This window comes from Alligator mississippiensis, chromosome 1, assembly GCF_030867095.1.
Source record: "Alligator mississippiensis isolate rAllMis1 chromosome 1, rAllMis1, whole genome shotgun sequence".
In the NCBI taxonomy this organism is placed as follows: domain Eukaryota; kingdom Metazoa; phylum Chordata; order Crocodylia; family Alligatoridae; genus Alligator; species Alligator mississippiensis.
In genome coordinates this window covers 426,733,851-426,755,255 of record NC_081824.1, presented here as the reverse complement: position 1 = coordinate 426,755,255, position 21,405 = coordinate 426,733,851, and the positions used below count along the sequence as shown (strand labels likewise).

Here is a 21,405-nt window from a genome sequence, read left to right as displayed (position 1 = left end):
CAAACCAATTACAGTAAGCAGGCGCTCATGGGCAACTGGTGCTGCCTGCGGCTGATCGCTGCAGCCGCTTCTGGGAGTGGTTGCAGTGATCAGCCAGCATTTGCAGGGGAGCACTGGTGCTTCTGCCTGCTCCCCTGCCCATCACTTAAGCGACAAGCATGGCCAGTCAGGGGGTACACCGGTGCTCTCAGGGGGTGCGCATGCACGCCCATACACCCTACGCATTGCCACTGGCAGTGCTATTTAGAGCATGTGAAGTCTGTGCATAGGACTTTGCAGGTTTTCACTGCAAACAGGTAATTGAAGGACATGACGCTGCTTTACTCATTGCAGTAGCTCTAGTCCTACAAAAGGGCTTGTCCTTTCTATAAAATTACAAGGTATCAAGCTTTTGGTTCTTACATTTACAACATCCCAACTTTTCATGCATGGTTATCACAGCCCTTGACACTGCTAACAAACTGTCAGGAAGATAAGTGCATATCATCTCAGTTACCATTAGCTGTTACTAAGCCAGACCCTGCATCTGTGCATGTGTTAGGACACCCCCCCGGCACACTGGCTTCCAATTTTGTTTGTGCAAATTATGGGCACGAGCCTTTACCTATCAATAAGGGTTTAATAACATTAATGGAATTAAATAACCTTTGATTGAGTTTGATCAGGTCTCTAGTCATCCAAAGATACTGACCAACATGAGACGAGATAAGAAGCAATTCAAATCCTGCCCTAATTTGAAGCTTTCCTTAACCTGGACTACTGACAGTACAAATGTACAGGCCACATTTCAAGTGTCCAGGAACCTATGCTTTTGTGACTCACAGCTAAGGGGCTGGTGAACAGGTATCACAGCATGCCTCTTGGTCTTGGGCACCCAGAGACTTCTGTGGACAGCCTTAGGGCCATCTGACCCTGAAGTTTCTGCTTAGTACTTCTACCATTGCTGGGCTGATCAGTTTTAAAACATACTGTATTCCTAGATGGAATAAGGCATGGGGGCCCAGCATCTTTGCCCTCCACATTCAGAGCAGCACTGTGAGGTATTGGCTTTGTTCTGCTCGTGGCAGAGTCTTTGCTTTCTGGGTGATGCTTTCTGTATTCCTCCAGTATGCCTCCCAGCTGATGCACCTCTGCATGAAAATGAAAGCACTAGGACCCTGGCACTCAAAATACACCTCACCCTCCTCCTCAAGCTATGCTATGTGCTTGGCCCATTCAAGAGCTACATTCCCAAGGAGGAAGAACTAAACTCCATGGAGGCAGTGGCCTTCTCTGGTACCAACTACAGACTGCCACTCTTGGGCTCAGGAGACAAATCACTGATTGATGGGAACATAGCCCTGAGGACCTGGTGTAAGTTCATGGTGAGCAGGGTCACTTTCCTTAAGACCTGCACCAATTTGGCCCTGTCACTCTAGACAAACCAGTAAAACAAGAGTAGCAAATGATTTCTGGAAACTGGCGCCCCCTCCTCCACCCACAGCTTCCAGTCTGCTGCCTTACACTTCTGAAAAGTCAAGTCCACAGCTCAACCAGCTGTCCAGGAGGTATATTATGCCATCCAGAAGGCACTGGAACAACACTTCTGCCTGACCAAACACACAAGAGATCATAACTGAATTTGATAACTAGATGGGCCTTCTGAACTGCACTGAGGCCACTGATAGCACTCATGTTTGCATATAAGTGCCCAACTTTGAGGACACCAACAGCAAGGTGTGTTTATCATGCTGCATGGCATTACAGAGGATTGGGGGTGGTTCACCCACATGACCACCAAGCAAGGTCCATGACATCAGAGTCACCAAGAATGCACAGCAGATAGAGGGAGCATTTGCCTACAGCACTCAGCATAGAGTTGGAAGGGATATCTACCCCCAGGCCTACCCACTTCTCCCACAGCTTAGAAGGGAGTTCAGGCTCCCACGGCCCTTTACCAGACACTTGGCTATAAGCATCTTCAACTACCAGATGACCGTGGAACTGCATCTTTGGGCATTTCATGCCACAGTGGAGGGCCCTGGGGGATGCACCTGGACACTATAGTGAACAGTACCTATCCTAGATGATCATACTGGCCTACACTAGCCGAGAAGCCAGGGACAAGACCTTTCCAGAGGCTAGCATCAGGACTCAGAGACTGAGCATCTGCAGCATCACAACCGTCAAGGTGTTTGAGATGCAAGCCCAGATGAACCGCTTCTGGCAGCACTGGGCTTTAAGGCAGCACCACTGTGTAAAGTGCAAACAGACACAAAAGACAATTCATTAATTTGTTCTTAACCATTTTATTAAACGTTTCAAACAATCAAATGCTGCAGGCTGCACTTTACAAACCAGAACGGGTGCAGGGATTGCTGCATGAATTGGGAGGTAGGGAAAGGAGTAGAATGTCCTGAAGAGTAGCCTAGCCCTGCCATCACAGGTATACTGACTCCCCATGGAGGGGAGGGATTTTTCAGAGGGGGAGGAGGGGTGGCAAAGCAACACGCCACCTCACTGAGCACATGGTTCAAGGGGGCTGGAGTCCCACATTGCACTACTTTGAGGTCAATGGGCACTGTTCCCAACCTCACATCCTTAAGTCCCCTGGCAACAACCGTGTCCTGGAGCTCCTTCCTATGCTGGAGTAACAACTTCAGGGCCCCATGGTAGAAGGCCAGTTGGGGTGTCTGGCATCACTTTCAGCAAGCCCTATGAATGGGGGAAGTGGACTGTGCACAAGCATCAAGACTTGGAGCCTGGTTTTGGTACAGCTATAACAACAGGAAGATGGTTTGAGCATGGGATGAGGAAGCCTAGACCTAGGTGGTGTGGGCTGAAAAACAAAGGGGGGGGGGGGGGAAGGTGTCTGGGGTACACAGATCTGAACTTAAGAGGGGAGGATGTAGTCCAGACTATGGTGGATAGCACTGAAATTGTGTTGGGTAGTGAGCACTGACACAGGGATGAGGACAGACCTGCACCTGTGAGGGGCAGGCCTACGTTTGGGAGGCAAAAACAGAGCACCCTCCATCTATTGGTTGACAGTGCTTATAAGAGACCACTGCATGTCTCACCACATGCAAGTTCTGCACCAGCATGTGCATGGTCTGTTTTGCCACGTCAAGTGTTCCATACCTGGAACAAAGCAGCGTGCCTGGACTGGGAAATACCCCTCCTGGCAATATTCCCTGCCAGTACATCTCTCCTTTACACCCTCTGCTCATCTCCAAGGATGTTACCAGGCCTGCTAACATTTCTTCCCTCCTATTCCTCCCACCACATCCCTGCTACTCTGGACTGTAGTCTTGGCTCGTCTCCCTGGGTCCCTAGAAAGGCAGTAGCTGGGGTTGCAGGTGTTGACCCTGGAATGACAGCAAATAGACAAGGTGGCATTGTTAAAAACTTGTGTAACATGGCACTAAGTGCTGAATTCCTAACCCCTTCCCCCTCCCCTTCAAAAAAAAAAAAAAAAAAAAAAACAGCTTTGCATCATTCTTTCCTGGGGACTCTTCACATTTACTGCAGTTTCCCAAAATGGTAAATACATCAGCCCCTCAGATCCTAAATGGAGACCACCACCCATATGATTCCAAAGCATATGGAATGCCTCTGATGACTCAGGGGTAAGGGGGTCAACCTGGGGAAAATGCCTCTTGCTTAGGCTGCCACTGGACATTTTCCTGGAGTTTGCAAGACCTCAAGAAACAAAACAAAAAACAGGTCCATGGCCGACTCTCTAGGCTTTTATACACAAACCTTCTCTCTACTCCTGATACTCCCAAGATGCTCTCTAATCTTGCAAGCTGCCATGATTTACATGGATGTGGCTCCCCTCCTTATCCCAAAAACCAATGGGTAGGAGATAAGCATTTACTGAAAGCCTTGCTGCCTCATCATATTGCCTTCTGGGAGACCAAGTGAGTTACAGAGGAAAGTTACCTTGGAGAGAAAGGTCCTACCTTTCAATGACAGAGCAAGGCTGCACACTTACTTCCTGAGGAGGTTTGAGCACCTCTCACTAGGTGGGGACTCTACTGACTCCTTCCTGGAATGACTATTCCTCAAAGCCCGAGGGCTGCCTGTGGGCCTTTCACAGCACACCCTTCCCCCCCCCTTCCACCCCCCAGCACTACCCTCAAAGAAAGTTCAGTCTCTAGGCAACTGCCTTTCAAAATACCAAGGCCTGCCTCCCTCCCTCACAACATCTCTCTCTACAGGTGCTTGCTCCCTTCCTGCCCTCTGGAAAAACCTATTTTCCAGACTCTGCATGGGCCCACAGAAATGCCCATGTTAGCACATGGGATGCCCCACCATGCTTCTGTCAGTGACACTCCTGAACACTCCCACCTGCATGCTGTCTTGATGAAGCAAGAAATTTCCCTCAGACTCTTAGAAGAGCAACATCAAGGGCTCAATGACCTGAGTGGTCCCCACTGTTTCCCCAGAAAATGCATACCACACCCCCCTCAATGCCCAAACTGCATGCAAATGGAGTGGAAGGGAGAGATGCTAACCCTACAGTCAGTCTGCAACCTACAGGGGACCATACCACACCACAGTTTACACTCCAGTTTTAATGGTCCTGGAGATGGCAGCATCCAGCCCCTACATGCCCTGCCGGCTGCCTGACCACTCCCACCCTCTGTTAGGGCGAATACACAGGACCCAACCGTAAGGCTTTGCCCTACCAGGGCCTTGGCAGATGACATTTCTGGGCACAGCTATGCCCCAGGCCTTGCTCAAAACAGGTGGGGGGAAAGGGGGAAGGAGTGTCTTGAGCCATTTATTAGGGAAAGGGAACAATCCCATCATAGCATGGGTGCCCCAGTACTCACCAGTGCAATTGGTGTGCAGATAGGCAGGCATTCCCCCTCCAGGTAGGCAGGCTCTGGGCACAAATAGGTTGAGGGCAGGGTGGTCAGGAGAAATGGTGGCAGGATAAGTATGTGGGACAATGGCAGAGTGGCACAGTGGAGTGTTGGAAGACAGCTTGTCATGGTGATGGCAGAACAGACAGACAAGATAACAGGATGCTTGGCTGCTCCTCCAGGCCCTCCTGGAGCTGCACCTGGGTGGGGATATGGACTGGAACCTCCATCTCAAACAGCTCTGGCTTAACCCTAGCGTAGCCAACAAAAAAATGTGGTCTAGTGGAATTATCTCTGGCTAGTAGGGCCACAGCTAGTTTTAGAGAATATTGCCCATCAGGCACCTGAAACAATTTTTGTACCACAGCTCTCTTGTACTATGTTTTTAGGACTTTTGCCTCAGACCAGCATTGATGCCAGTTCCTGTTGTGGCTGTGAGCTGACATCTCTGCTGCAAACCATTTGTGAATGATCCGGTTCTGATGGTTCTTCTTGAGGGATGGCTGGGTGCTCTCCTTGTGCCAGATGGGGAGAAGGTCCATGACCTCTGCTCACCTCATTGGTGGAGAACTTCACGGATGTAGATTTTTTTTCAGATGTATGTGCCATAGTGTGATAGGTGAGTGCACAGCACCCTAATAAATAAGGTCCTGGGGTAGTGATTCAGGAAGTGGTGGCCATGTTGTACCTTCACATGTAGCTTTAAAAAGGCAAGGACGCATGTGGAGCAGACCCTGTGACCTCAGGTAAGTGGAGCTGAGCTACCTTAGGGGGTATGAAGCAGAGAGCCATGGGAACCTCGTGGATCAGCCAACTCCCTATCACTCTTTGCTATATGGTACACAGGTAACTAGAACAGCTTCAAAGAGAAACATTTTAGAAGTTATTTCTCTTTCTATCCAAAGGGAATTTTGATATGGTCTGGAGTGATCTGCAATGCTTCAGCACTGTACATTGTCTGTTCTCTCACAGTTCATAATGTTTGTTGTACTCCAAGCACTATGTGCGTCCGTGCCCTAAAAAAAAAAAAAAAGCTAGGTGCTCAACTCCCAGGCCAAGTACAGACTGACAAAAAGCGCAAAGATGAATGAATTCAATCTTTGCAGATTAGTGTAAACTGCATAGATTGAACCAATAAAGAAGTGAACAGACAGTCACTTTTGATTCCAGAAATACAGCCACATGCCTGCAGTAGTTCAGGCCAGAACCTGAGGGTGCTAGAGTACACTTCCCTGCTTGACTAGAGCAGACAGCTTGGGCCAAGGCTGGCCCACCCACCCTGTGGGGAGGGGAGTTTGCAGGGGAGGTGCAAAGCATCCTGGGATGCTGGGGGACTGTAAGTTAACCTGAATCTAGAGGGGATCTGGGACAGAAGTTCAATAAGCCGATTTAACCTAAATCAGTTAAGTCTTATACTACATTCATTCAGTTACCTTAAACCAGTTTCAATCATTCTGAAAGCAGTTTATGTGCACTGAACTTCTGTTGTGTTACAGATTTGAACCAGTTTCCACTTATATTGGTATATATACACAATTTCTGGCCCTAGCCCCACTGTTTACATCTCCCTGGCTAACCAGAAGTGAGTAACCTTTCACTGCAATCAAACAGAGCCCTACTTTTGCATGGATTACAGGTGATGACAATCTGGCAACCTGTGTCATCTCAGCCCTCCTTTAAGCAAAGCTTCTACTAACATCTACAAGAATTTTGCCCAAGTACCAAGGAAGCAAATGCCCAGTGAAGCCTTCCGGGAATGGCCCGCTGAGCCACAGGTTAGCTTCTAACTAATTGCTGAAAAGGAAGAAAAGACATACTTGACTAGAGTCATGTTACGGATGTCCTCCACAGAGAGCTGCCAGTTTTTGATGGATCCCTTCACAAAACCCGACACCATGACGAAACAGAGGACGAGGATATTGATACAGGTGAATACTTTGTTCACTAGTGCTGATTCCTTCACACCAAAAGTTAAGAGACCTGGAAAAACAACAAACACACAATCAGACATTTCTCCAACAGTAGCACACAGTCCAACCTCAATGGAGCAAGGGCAAAAATGCAGAAGTCACTACAACCAGTTATTTTCAACAGTTCCTCAGAAATAGGGGCAAGCATAATTCTGGAACAGGGCTCAAACACAGCAGGTATGTCACACCTAACACTTAAACAAGTCAGAGGATGACACTGACTAGAGTAGTGGTTCTCAGCCTTTTTGTACTTCAGGGACCCCCCACTAGACTCGAGGCACCCCCCTGCATAACTTTTGTGAATTGAGTGGTTCCTATTTTCAAAGCTAGCATTATACTGCTTACCTCCTTGCAGAAGGGCCAGAAAGTGGGAACAGGAGATTGTCCAGATAAGCACTGGCTCAGTTTTGTCCCTATCTGCTCATCTCCTCACACCTGCTTATCCCCAGTTTGGCCCATAGCACCCTTCAAAGGATCTTGTGGTACCTCAGGGTACCTTGGCACACTGGTTGAGAATCACTGGTCTATAAACCCTGCTCCCCCAGTCAATGGGAATTTCAATCTGAGCCTGGTTTCAGGCTAGGTTCTTCACCCTGAAGAACAGAAAATTAAAGGTAGCCATAAATGCCATGAAACTATTTGGTTCCCTGAGTAAAGAAAGAGAAGAATAAAGAGTTGGCATTCCTAGCTGATTCTCTTTAGGAACAGGTTACCTCTTAAACCAAAATTTAACAAGAAGTGTTTGTGATAAAACCAATACAAAGCTGTGAGGAGAAAGGAAAGCACTGCAGTAAGGTCATAATTTAGTCCAGAGTGAATTTATTTCACTTGGAGGGCTTGCTTCCAATATTACTCTTACAAAAAAGGAGAGTATGGGGAGGAAATGCCATGAAAAGCCATAAAAAAAAAACTGGATAGCATAGGAAAAATGAATGATCTGAAAAACAAAAAAACACTCAGGCACCCAGAAGGTGCTGACACTTAATGAAACGAGGTGTGAACTCAGATTTTATATCCAGAAATAAAATTTTGTATCCAGAAATTTTGTGGTGGAAAAGTTTTGACTTTTCCCCAAATTTCCAAAACCTGAAGAGCCCCCTATCCCCTTCACCCCCATGCAGTAGATGAAAGCTGGCAATTCAAATTTTATTCCAAAATAGTAGAGTGGATGAGCCTCTCAAGACTGTGAAGCTTTCCTAAGCATACAGGTTTGAGTGCTGATGAATGCTGTACTCTCACCGAACCTCAGGGACCCGATTCTAATTGGTGATTCCGGTTTAAATGGACCCACTCCTGCTACATCTAAGCTAACATAACATCATGTTCCCTGCACCTGCACACACACAGCTCAACCCTTCACCTCTTGTCTATGTGGGATTTCTAAAGATTTCAACATGAATCTTGCAAACAGATGGCTTGGGTTCTTGGGCTGGACAGCTGATAAGAACAGGCTGAGACTTCCAGTCTTATCAGAGCCACAGAATACCTGAAGTAGCCTCTTTGATGATATTATGACAGATACCACCTGTTAGAAAGTGCAGAGCTATATGAAAATGAAACTTTTTTCAGGCTCATTTAAGTCTGATAGAGTTTTGAAAGGTTTGATTTGAGATACATGAAAGAGTTCAGGTAGAAATAGTATAAAAGATATTCCCTGTAATTTAACTATAACATGTTTCACTTGCTATGGAAAGAAAGAGAAACCAATGTATTTTCCATGTACATTGACATTTTCTTCTTTCTTTTCTTTTTTTTCTCTTTTAAAATCTTGTGATCACTGCTGCAAACTGAAGTCGACATGTACTTTAAATGTTTTAACACTTTTTTTTTTTTTTTTTTTAAGTCATGCAACACAGCATTACTTCATTCTGGCCTTTTCTCCCACATTTTCCTGGACACCATGCTATATAAACTGGCAGATTCTCGGCATCAGAGCTGGAGCAAGAGAACAAAGCTGCTCTGCAAGAGGGGTTTTTTTTTTTTTCTTTAAATCCCTCTGTACTTACTTGTAAGTAACATGTCCTTGCCTGATTTGTGTGGTGCAAGACTGGATTAAATGTTTTACTTGTGTTCATGTAAATATCTAGAACACTCCCTTGTAATTAACCCCCCCCCCCATAAACAGGATGCAAATGGTCCTTACTCCAGAGCAGCTAAATAGGTCAACCTGATACCTGGCACAAAGGACTTTTAGTAAGTTGCCCAAAACAAACACAAGCATTTGTACCCATTCCAAAAGCAAGCAATACAAATTATAGGAAAGGAACATATTTTTGCAAACTTTCCAAAGGTTTTACCTGTTAGAATGAGGATGATGAGAACAGCAAAGACATCGGGGTATTTTGCTAGCACCCCAGGAGCATCCATAGTCAGGTAGGCTTGGCAGAACTGCTCAATGTGCTTCCCTATGATTTCATCAAATGTTGCACTCCAGGCTCTGGCCACACTTGATGTCCCTTTCAGAAGAGGGAGAGAACACAAATTATTTTCATTACTAGAACATATCTTTAAATGAGTGGTACTGCTTGCTGCTCTGTGAACACCACTGGAATCTACTTCTGATGCATCTCTGCTCAACCCTGCAGGTCATTTAGAAGAGACTCATAGAAAACCCTCCCCCGGAGATCCACCTAGACATTGAATTTCTGTATAAACCCAAATCCCACTAGGCTGCTCTTTCACCATGAAACCAAGCCCAGCAATGCCTTGCCTTCCCCCACAACAGTTTCATTCCCTCAAGACCCTGCATCACTTGCTGGTTTCAGGGCCCAAATCTCTCTCTTACTGAAACAAGGCATTAGGTGTGATTACAATCTACAAGCTGAAGGCACAGCAGCAACTGCTGACATATCCAAGCAGGTGATACCCAACCTAATGGTACATCTAGTTTAAAGCTAGCTTAGAGAGGTTTACCAGACCCGACAGTGTATAGGCAAAGCCATTGACTTTATTAAAGTTCCACTACTCTGAAACTTGTGACAACAGTAACAGGCCCTATGATGGTAAATTGAGAGTGAGGTAGGAACTAAGTTGGGGGGGGGGGTGTACAAGTAACTCAAGAGGGTATAACACATACCGAACCTCTTTCCTTTAAATTTAGTTCTGTCCACACTGCTATTCCTCATGTGGGAAGAAACAATTCCCACTGACATAATGACTAGGGACAGAAATTACACATAAACCAATTTATGTGATCAGAAACTGGTTTAAACCTGTAACAACAGAACAGAAGCTCAGTGCGCACAGGCCAGTTTCAAAACGGCTGAAACTGGGTTAAGATAAATCTGATACTATATTCAACAGGTTTAACTGATTTGGGTCAAACTGGTTAATGAAACTTCTGTCCTAGACCTTCCTGGTTCAAGTTAAATCAGTCTCCCAGCATGCCTTCCAGCTCTGGGCTGGGCTATGCTGTCTGCTCCAGAGAGCAGGGCTGGCCCCACCTCTCTGCTCCCTAGCTGGAGCAGAGGGCTTGCTGACAAATCAGGGGAGGGAGGGGAACAAGTCCAGCTGGGGATGCAGCCCAGTCTGCAGGGGGGGGGGGGGGAATGCCTTCCCAGGCAAACCCCAGCTGGGGGCCTGGAAACCGAGTTAAATACCCCTTCTCCCACTCAAACTTACTGCTGGCTGCAACTGTGGTCTACAAATCCCAGACACCTGGAAGCAGGAAGAAGTGATGAACAACCCTGCAGAGTCCTGCTGCTGTAATTCTAGACTGCAAATCCCAGAGACCTCAGGGGCAGCAGGAAAAGGAAGTGGGCACACAGCCAGACCCATCCTCTAGCACCTCCCAGCTTCTGGCCTGACCCACTGCAGTCATGTGGCTGCATTTCCTCAATCAAAAGGTAAATGTCTGTTCCCTTCTATTTCAGTTTAATCTGAGCATCTTAGACTAACCTGCAAAGACTGAATCAATTCAGCCTTAGGCTTTCTGACGGTCTGTACCTAGCCAATGAGTTAAAGAAATTGACAAGCACATTCCAGGATTCAAGCCCATGGGTGTTCACAGGCCAAACTGTATTTGGGCACACTGCGGAAAATACAAATCGACTCCACAGATTTCAGTGAAGTCGCAGGGAGACTCAGCAGGGAAATGTAATACTGAGCAAGATCACAGACCCTGTGCATTTCAAATCAATTCTTGAACAACTAAGCCTTCCCCTTGGCTTAAACTGCTAATGAAACGGAAACTCCTACAGAACAAAATAAACCCTTCAGTGGAGTTCATACCCATCTTGGAACATTTAAGTCTTATAGCACAGGTAGAACAATACCTGCATTCCAGAATAAATGCTGAAATGAAGCTCCCAGGTTCTGACAACACACAAATAACTTAAGATTAAAATTCAAATGGTAATCAACATCAGCATTCCCACTGCCGGTCCCGACTTTTTACTGCCTTCGTATGCATTCAAGCTGTGTACACCCAACTATCCAAACACAACAGAGTAAAAAAAAATAAAAAATCTGTGGTTTATTTTTAGAACCTCAAGAGCTTGGTTTACACTACAAAAGCTCCCTGTTGCTCACAACAGGTGCGGCTGATCCATTGTTAAACAGTATTTAACTAGCAGCAAGGACAAACATCCTCCTCTAGTGCCACTGCAATACTGGAAAAGCTGCCCAGACATGTGAACAGGGTTGTCCACTCAATTGGGGCCTGATGCAAAGCCTAAAGTCAAGGGAGAGTTTTTCCACCAACTCCCCATGAAACATATGTCCCATGCTGGTCCTCCCTACCTTGTCCAGCACACAGCCAATCCTGCCCTGCCCATCATATGTAGCACACACCAGTCCTGGAGCCTGTTGCTCATGCAACCCTCAGAGCCAGCATGGGACATGTGCTGCCCACAGCATGCAGGCTGAAGCCAAGGCTGCACATGGCACAGAGGGTTATATATAACCCTCAGCCTTCTCTTTTCTAAACTGAAGAATCCTAGTCTTCCCCTAGTTTGGCAACTGTTCCATGCCCCTGATCATTTTGGTTGCCTTTAATTTCATTCCAGTGATTTCAATGGAAGTTGGAACGGGTCCTTAGTTAGCAAAGGCTACAGATGCTGATGTGATAATGCATTCCTTTGCCAATCAAGTGTCAGCTTAGTCTTCCTTGGCAGATGAAAACATGCCGATTCCTGGATGATAACTACACCAGGGCCTGGAGCCAAGAGTATGCAAATCTGATGACATGGCAGTTTGAAGGAAGTTATACTTGAAACCTGGATCAGATCCATATGGTTTGCTCATAACATTTACCTACCCCACGGAGCAACATAAACTTCATTCCTCCCCATGAACTGCCACCTTGATGGGGTGGAGAGGCTTCCATGTACCAATGACCCTAAGAGCAACACAGTCAGGAATCTTGTGCTCCTGGTATGGTCACCCATGGCACTCAGGTCAGAGGTGAAATATCAGACAAAAAGCAGTCCAATCCAACACAACACAAAGACCTTAACGGTGGAGCAGGCACATGCAGAAAGCATACTTCTCAATGGCTGCAAAGGCAGACAAAGGCTGCAGTGGAAGAGTAACCCCAGGTGTCTTGGATCTTTCCCACTGCATACAGGTTACTCCTCCTCCAAGAACCACACAGCTGTCAATGTGCAACAGCCTCCTCACATAAAACATGTCACTCACAGGTGTCCAACATCTACTACAATACCCAAAACCCATAAGTTCTATGAAGTCCTGTGGCGAAGAATGAGTGGTGATGGGGACAAAGTGATCGCTGAAAGTCCCTAGTCACAGATCCACATGCAGGTAGTCCGTCACGTGATGGTCACTTCACTCTTGGTATGGGACAGAAGGGCGATTCAGCAGCTGTGATTGTGACTGAGCAGTCCTTTTTAGGATCCCCTCTGCTCACCCCATATGAGAAGGGGGCTAGAAAAAGGTGTCCTAAACATCAGTCCATCAAAAACTGTTGGAAGGAACATTATTAAAAGGTCAGAAATTGACAGCAACTGATGAAACCATCAAATCCATCCTGCAGCACCTAGTAAAGAAAGTACTTGCCAGTCCACCAACCTCTGAATAAGTCCACTGGGCAGTAAGACAGATGAAGAACAAAGCTTCTGGCCCTGATGGCATGCCAGCTGAGGTCACCATAGTTGGTAGGGAAGTTACGACCAATGAGCGCTACAGTATCTTAAAATCTGGAACATCAAGGAAATTCCTGCTGACTTAAGGAATGTCAATATTGTCACCTTTAAAAAAAAAAGGGAGAGAAGGCTGACTGTGAAACTACTGAGGTACTGCCTTCCTCTCCAACACTGGGAAAATCCTCACTCAAATTCTACTGAACCAACTGCTCCCTCTTGCCAAGCAAATCCTTCGCAACTCCATGTAGCTTCAGACCATCAAGAGACACCACGGACATGATTTTTGCAGCCTGGCAGATGCATGAAAAATGCCAAGAACACCACGAGGAACTGTATATGGCTTTTACTGATTTGACCAAACCCTTCAACTCTGTTAACCATGAGGCTCTGTGGAAGATCTTATCAAAGTTTGGCTGCCCAGGGAAATTTACCATCATCCTAGGACTCCTTCATGACCAGGTGAATACCTCCATCCTATGTAATGGCTCTACTACAGAGCCCTTTGCTATTAAAAGTGGCATCCAGCAGGGCTGTGTGACTGCACCAGTTCTTCCTATCTTCCTTGCAGTCATCAAGATGCTCATCTGTGACTGTCTACCAAATGGCACAGGCATCAAGTACAGGAAGGATGGGAATCTTTTCACTCTCCCACCTCTGTGCCAAAAGCAAAGTTACATTGGCCTTGATTGTGGAACTTCAGTATGCTGATGATTATGCTGTTGTTGCACGTATGGAGAAGGACCTACAAATGGCCCTTAACTGCTTTTCTCAAGCATACCAGTACCTGGGACTGACCCTTAACATAGAAAAGACAAAAGGTGCTTCACCAGCCTGCTCTAGGCCAATCAACTCCCTAAGTGAAGATCTTCATTGATGGACAGGAGCTGGAGAATTTTTTAATGCTTTGCATACTTCAGAGCCTTCTCTCAGAGAAGGCCACCATCAATGAGGAGATCCAGTATAGGATCCAATGTACCAGCTCTGCCTTCAGAAGACTGAATCATTGTGTGTTCAATGATCATAACATCAGGACTCAAACAAAGCTCCTACTCAATAATCCCAACTCTTCTCTACGGTCGTGAAGCTTGGGTGACTTACAAGGACTACCTGAAAAGCCTGGAATGCCATCACCAGCACTACCTTCAGAAATCCTTAACATAAAGCAATCATCACATAAATGCCAGTATCCTCACTGACACTAACATCACCAGTATGGAAGTGTTGATTATTCAACATTAGCTGTGGTGGACAGGGCACTGCATGTGCATGCCTGATATACATTTACCAAAACAACTGCTATACCCCCAACATCTTTATTTACAAGGATAAAGGACAGGCAGGGGCCAGAAGAAATGCTTCAAGGACACCCAAGGCAAGCATTAAGTGCAGCATTGACATTACAAATTTGGAAAAATTTACCCAGGATAGGACATGGCAATGCCTTGTGAGAGAAGGTACGCGTACTTTGAGGAAAACTGTCTTATCCTGGAGGCAAAAAATGAGGGTAACAGAAGGAAAGGAAACAAACAAACAAACAAAACCAAACAAACTCAAGAAATCTGTGGTCTGACCCTCTCTTCAATCATCACCTGTGGCATCTGCTAGAGAGTCCGTGGCTCTAGGATCGGCCTTCTTAGCCATCAACTGACTCATATACTATCCTTTACTTGACCCACGGGAGTGATCGCTCTTGACCATGCAAGATTGCCACCACTGCCAACAAGCTTTATTAACGAATTCCTTTACTGAGCTTTGAAATCTGCAATGGAAACTTTTACTGGTGCAAAGAATTAGGTAATTTATATTTTACAATGATATGACGGTACAATATCATCAACACCAGGCAGACATTCTGGATTAACACTAGTTTCTCAGCATGCCCCTACATACTTACCAATGACATAAGAAAGAATTAAATTCCACCCAGTGATGAATGCCCATAGTTCACCAACAGTCACATAGCTATAGAGATAAGCAGATCCAGTCCTTGGAACTCTAGCACCAAATTCTCCATAACACAGTCCAGCCAATACAGATGCCAATGCAGCAATCAAGAAGGAGATGACAATCGCAGGTCCTGCATTTTCACGTGCCACAGCTCCAGCCAGGACATAGACACCTGCCCCAAGTGTACTACCTACACCCAGAGCAACCAAATCAAAGGTATTGAGGCATCGCGAGAGCCTGCTCTCTTCCCTGGTACAATCCACAACTTTCCGGCGAAGCAGCTGGTTCCCAAAATTGGTAAGTCCCTGGCACCCCATCTTTTTGTGAAGACCTGTAAGAAAGATAGTACATAATTACTTAAGTCAGAAGTAACTTAAAATGTCATAAGCTACATACCTATAATACTGCACACTTGATTTAAAGATCAAAATCTTTTCACTTTATGCCTTCTTATACAACAGATTGGTTCCTTGGGTTTTCAAAAGTTAATTTATTTACTGTAGTAAAGAAAAATAAGCATGTACTATCTACTATGCCTGTGGACATTGCGAAGGCAATGCAGAACCCTGGAAGGGTGAAATGGATTCCATTTGGGGTTTTTCCATCATGAACAGAGCTGTCTGCCAGTTACAAAAAATCTAAGTGTTCTTTAATGTATGTGTTCAAGCCAAGAAAGGAATACAATGCTTGGCTCCCGGCCTTGATTTGCTGAGCTGCAAATTAGACAAGAACATACTTTTTAAAACCTGGAAGTTAAGTAGATTTCACATGGAAGTATTTGAGGTAAAACAAAATTCCCCAAGAGTTACTGTCCAGAGTATGGCAATGTTCTTTGAGTAGATGTGATCTCTTTTATTAGGACCAACTGAGTAGCTGGAAAAAATAAAAGATACCACTTCTGCTCAAGGAATCTTGCCTGCGGCCTTAGACCAACACGGCTACAACTAAAACCCAGCGTCAAGAATACAGAACACATGAATTCTAGATATAATGTCACTTCTAAAAAGAGTAATATGAACGTTTAGCTTTCTGCCCTGTGATCAAATGGACTAGATGAACGGTTCTGCTCCCTCCTCCTTTCTAAACTGTTTTTCCCTCCGGTAATAGGTACCAAGATAAACAGATATTGCAGGAGAATCTACAGACAGACAAAAAACAGGCAAATTTTATTTTTCAATTCAGTTGCACTAATGTTAAAAGGAAATTACTTCGGATTGAGCTCTCATTTTTACTGGTATAGTATTTGGCCCGCAGCATTAAGAGTTCTGCAGAAGAAACAGACATTTTGGAGAGCTATTTTTATTTCAAACTTTGGTCTCTGATCAGCAACACACTTCAAGTTCAAATGCCATGAACTTTTTAGTAGGTACACCAAAACAAATGGGACTGCTCACAAAGCTTTCGGAGAAATACATGAATAAATAGCTGGCTTAACTGGCTAATTAAGCGTTGCCTTTGCTTGCTTATCGCAGTATACCATGGGCCAAATTCTCCAAGAGCTTCAACCACACACACAACATTTTCAAAAGCCAAAAAAAATTTTTTTTTTTTTTTTGCTTGCATCACATACCTGTTACCTTTATCCATGTCAACAGGAATAATACTGTTGTAAACACCATAAAATTAGACTCTGCTCTTAAAAGAAGCTCTTGGAAAAATCTCCCCCTTCAAAGAGAGAGAAATGTTTGGTGATACTTTTACATCTTTTGGTAAATAAAGAACTGAAGCCTGATACAGTACGGAGAGTCTTTATAAAATGGAGGGAGAATTTCTCCCCTGATGCAGTTATTTAGTATTTCTTGTATGCGTTTAGTAACGCCGAAGTGGAAGAACCCCATGTGCCACCAAGACTTGTCCCATGACCATACATAACCACACTATATAAAATGCCTCTTATAAATTCATTGAGCTTTAAAAAAAAAAAGTTATGTTTTTTATCTCCCACTTCTCATCCTGGAAATGTCCTTCTGAAGGCAAGAAGCCTTCTAATCTTTAGTTTATTCATGGCTATTTAAAACATAGATGTTCTTGTGCCAACACTCTTTCAGCTTTAGTAGCCCTTACCCTTGTCTGACATTTAGCTTCCAGATCTGCTTCTTCTACTAACTCCCCAACTTCTCAACTTTCAGTAACAGTTTCTGTATCACATACACCCCTAAATGTAAGAGATGTATTGTATTTGCCTTGCCTAGGAAAAAAATGGTTCTCTTCTTAAGGAAAGCTAGCAAGGGAAGGGGGAAGTGGTGGCAGCCCCTCAGGGAGCTAGTGGCCAGTGGCAGGCAGATCCCCCTGACGACATGTAAATCCCCACCAAGTCCCACGATTTCAATAAAATTGAAATGTTATAGTAGATGTTTGATAGTTAGCATATGTTTTTTTATCTATGCTTTGTTAAAATGATTTCTTCTGAAAGATTGTGTATGCCTGTCCTTCAACTTGCTTGTTTAACCTGTCACACAGCCCCCACCCCCAACACATTTGTTGTTTGTTCGTTTCCTCCCATCTACTTATTCCTTCCTTCAAAATTTGTCCAAAGCCCTGAAAACTAGAGATCAAACTAATACACAAGTGCAGCTTTCTAAATTGATACCTCTGCTTCTTAAAAAAGGTTTTGCTATTGTACTGTCCTATAGTACCACCTTCATTTGACAGATTTGTTAGCCATTCCTACTTCTCAAATCAGCAATTTTGTGAGTGTGTTCAGATGATCTCTATGTGAGATTCAAAAGGTCTCTCCCACCTGAGCACATTAAGCTCTTCTGGGTTTTGTTTCTGCCTTGATTATAGTAATTTCCATTTCTATGCCCATGGACCCATTATTTATCTGGCTTTTGTTCTCACGTCTTATACATCAGAGCCCTTATTGAAAAATGAGGGAACAATATTGAGCTTACTAACTATGGCTTTCATGTTTAGATGGACTATATATATTTGGGATATCTGTAGCATTCTCTGTCCAATTTCTACACCATGTATTGACAACAACATAGGCTGAAATTAAGCAGGAACTGGATCATAGGAAAGTAGGACTGGAAGGGACATCACAAGGTCATCTACTCCTGCCTCAGGATCATCCGTGACTAAACCATGCCTGCTAAGTGTCTGTCTAACCTGCTCTTGAAAATGTCTAGAAATGAAGAATCCACAGCTTCTCTAGGTAGCCTGTTCCAATGCTTGACAACCCTAACAGTCAGAAAGTTCCTCCTAATCTCCAACCTAAGTTTCCTCTGCTGCACCTCAAGGCTGTTGCTCCTAGTTCTGTTCCCTACAGCTGCAGAGAAAGGCCCATATCCACCCTCTCTGTAATTACCTTCAGGTATTTGAAAACTTATCAAATCCCTCCTCCCCACCCCCCCCAGTCTTCTCTTCTCCAGAGTGGCATAACCCTTTCCTAGTGCCTGTCATCAGTGGGAATATTTAGATCAGGACACCAGTTCAAGCCCTCACTTGTTAAAGATTTATTGGTATTTTTCACATCAACATACAGGTGATCTCAGCAAAAAAAGGGAAAAGTCAACAGAATAGTCCTCCATGCAGCTACCATAAAAGCATACATCTTAGATCAGAACCCATGACTGCAAAGCTTGACCATTAAATTTGCTAAAGTTATTGGGTTTAAAAGGCCTCCACATTAGGAAGAGAAATTAAAGAAAGATCTCAAGTTTCTTGATCTAGACAAAATGCATTACACTGATTTACAAGGAGTCATAATACATCAGTTATTGTTATTTATAGTAGAATGAAAAGTGTATGGCCATCTTAAAAAAAGAATCACTGCTGTTCAAGGAAAACACACACGTAAATGTTATTTTCAATAGGTCATGTAGAATTTGCACTTCACCTGCCAACATTAATACACAATATAATGAGTGATGACACTGACTGGAAAGTGTACACTAAGAAACTGAACTCATTGTTCCAGGTGCTGAATCTGTAATATAACCCCTGCAAGACAAATGTTAACTGCAGAATAAAATGCATTGATTTGTATAACTGGTAGCTTTTAGATATGCTGACTTGCTCCTCCAGTCTCCAGTTCCAAAAATCTACTCTATTATTCAGGGAAAGTCATTAATACAATTGCAGGCACAACGTTTAGTATTTAGAATGCTTCACTGTTTGAAAAAACAAAAAAACCAACCAACAAACAAACAAACAAACAAACAAACAAACCCCTCAAAATAACCAAACAAAATCATATGTTCATAACTTTCATTTTGATGTTTCCTCAACTATAGGTAGAGCAATTTAGATTTTAATGGATATTTTTGCTAGTGGATGCACCACTTAATTCTGTAAGACTTACAAAGTCAGAGCAAGAGTTTGATCAGTTCTCTCAGGCAGGCAGATACCAACCTCTAGACCTTAAAACTAGGATCCAAGTCTAAAATATAAGACTATTATAGGATTTTCAACTTTCTACTTTACAAAACCACAGGAATTTTTGCAATTGTAGGCAGAGCAGTAAGTACACAGGATTAAGTCATTTGCTTCATCTCAGTGCACATTAACAACTCTCATCAGATAAACCAGGCTCTAGCAAGCTACAGCCCATGGAGCTGGGAGGGTGTCACACTGCAACCAGGTGGTGGGAAAAATCAACAGCAGCAGCAGCTGTCCCTCCCACCAGGTCCAAGCACCAGCATCTCTCAGACCCAAGCAGGGTCATTCCAGCCACTAGCAGTCAGTCAGACAGGCAGGCTTTCTGACAGTGTAACCAAACAATTACTATCAAAAGTACCTATTATCTACACTTTTGCAATCTTGAAGTTTCACTCCAGGAGGAAGACCATTTTTTTCACAAAGCCTCCATGCACTTTTCTAACATAACAGGATCCTTGCATTGATGTTCTGGCAATGGTTTGTCATCTCATTGCTGAGGTGTCTTTGGCAGTAAACTACTTTGCCAGCAACTGGTGATGACAAGCTAATAAGTAATGTTGCTCTGCAGAACCATTGCCATTTCATGGGAAGAACATCAATGTTTGGAGACGGGTTGACTTCTAAGTTTACTACAAACTTTTTTTAAACCTTCTTGATCTCTATTTTGTCATGGTAACCTGGAAGATACCTCAACCCAGTAGTTGCACCACAGCAACATAGTCAGAAGAGAAGAACTGTGCCATCATGTTTTCTCATGTTCTGGGGACTGAGTTATAGATAGATAAAACAATTCTTTACAAGGGAACTGATTTTTCTTTGCGCTGCTTTCAGTTAAGATAGAGCAGCCATTCTTTGAACAGCTGTGTGGTCCTCCAAGCCATTGTGTGGTACTGACAGCCACAAGGCAAATGGCTCATACTTTGAAAATACCATGGGATTTTATATTTGCCAATTACTAATGTTTTCAGCTTATATGTACCATTTGCATTACAGTGCAACACAAGTCAAAACCTGCTCCAATTGCTTCCCACCATGACAGTAAATCACCCACTGCAGCTACAGATCTACTGGGCATCACTGTGTAGATGAGACCACTCTTTTCTGTGTGATAAATTACTCAAGAGACAATGTATTTATCAAGATTATTTGCTTTTCATTCACCCAGCATGAAGTAAAGGGAGCAGGGCTGAGGAAACCCTACTGACCAGAAGAGCATCTTAGGCAGTCTGGGTAAGGTAAAACAGTCTTCACTGTACTCATTTCAACAGGGCTTTTTGTCTAGAGCAGCAGTTCAACATTTTTAGACTCAAAGCCCCGCCCCCCCAAAAAACTTTTCAGAATTTAACAGCACCTCTTTTAAAGAAAAAAAATTAAATATGATGTGTATTATAATATGGACATTACTAACATACTAATTAATAATATAATCGATTCAATCACAATATATTCAACCCACTGCCCCAGCAGCCAGGTGAAACTGTGCAGCATGCCTCCTACACAGCCACATCAGGAAGTAGATGTAGTGGGAACACATGCCCCTGCCACAGTTCTTCCTTGTTCAACCCTGCATGGTGTCTCCCAGAAACAAGAGGTATGTGGGCTGGGCAGAACTGTCCCGAGTGCCTCTGTATTCAGGAAGCATGTCAAAGCCAAACTGAGAAATGGCTGCAGCAAAGATGCACCTGCCTGCATTACATTATATAAAGACAGAACCACCATTTTTGCTGCTGCTATTCCCAATTCAGCTCTGATGTGTCTCCTGAAATACAAGTGCACCACACAGTTTCACCTTGTGACAGTGGCAGCTTGGATGCTGCTACCATCAGGCAGTACTACACCACACACCTCCACTTCCAGGAGGCACATGTACTGTAATGCAGGCATCGGTGCTTTTCTGCTGCAGTTGCTTTTCATTTTGGCTCCAATGTGCCACCTGAAAACAGGTTCATGAGGCAATTTCACCCTATGGCAGCAACACTAGTATTGCAGAACTACTAGCAGATTCTCACAGCACCCTGATTGAAAACCTCTGGTCTAAAGCCTGTTGGCTGCAGGAGATGCAAAGGGATCTAAAGTAATCTTCATTCCCAACTTTTCCCTGAAAATCTATACTTGCTCAAGAATCTGGCCATCTACCTTCAGATCTGTGCT

General features: G+C 44.2%; 1 protein-coding gene across 2 annotated transcripts in view; it reads right to left on the bottom strand.

Annotated features, from left to right (window-relative positions):
• SLC7A1 (solute carrier family 7 member 1) overlaps window positions 1-21,405 on the bottom strand; it is an 84,252-nt gene that overhangs the window by 37,376 nt on the left and 25,471 nt on the right. For both annotated transcript variants that reach the window (XM_059719854.1, XM_014595943.3), the window contains exons 2-4: window positions 14,819-15,202; window positions 9,121-9,279; window positions 6,671-6,833 (exon numbers count right to left, since the gene is read on the bottom strand). In XM_059719854.1, the coding sequence (XP_059575837.1) occupies window positions 6,671-6,833; window positions 9,121-9,279; window positions 14,819-15,188 (692 nt within the window). In that variant the 5' untranslated portion in view covers window positions 15,189-15,202. The remainder of the gene's footprint in view (window positions 1-6,670; window positions 6,834-9,120; window positions 9,280-14,818; window positions 15,203-21,405) is intronic.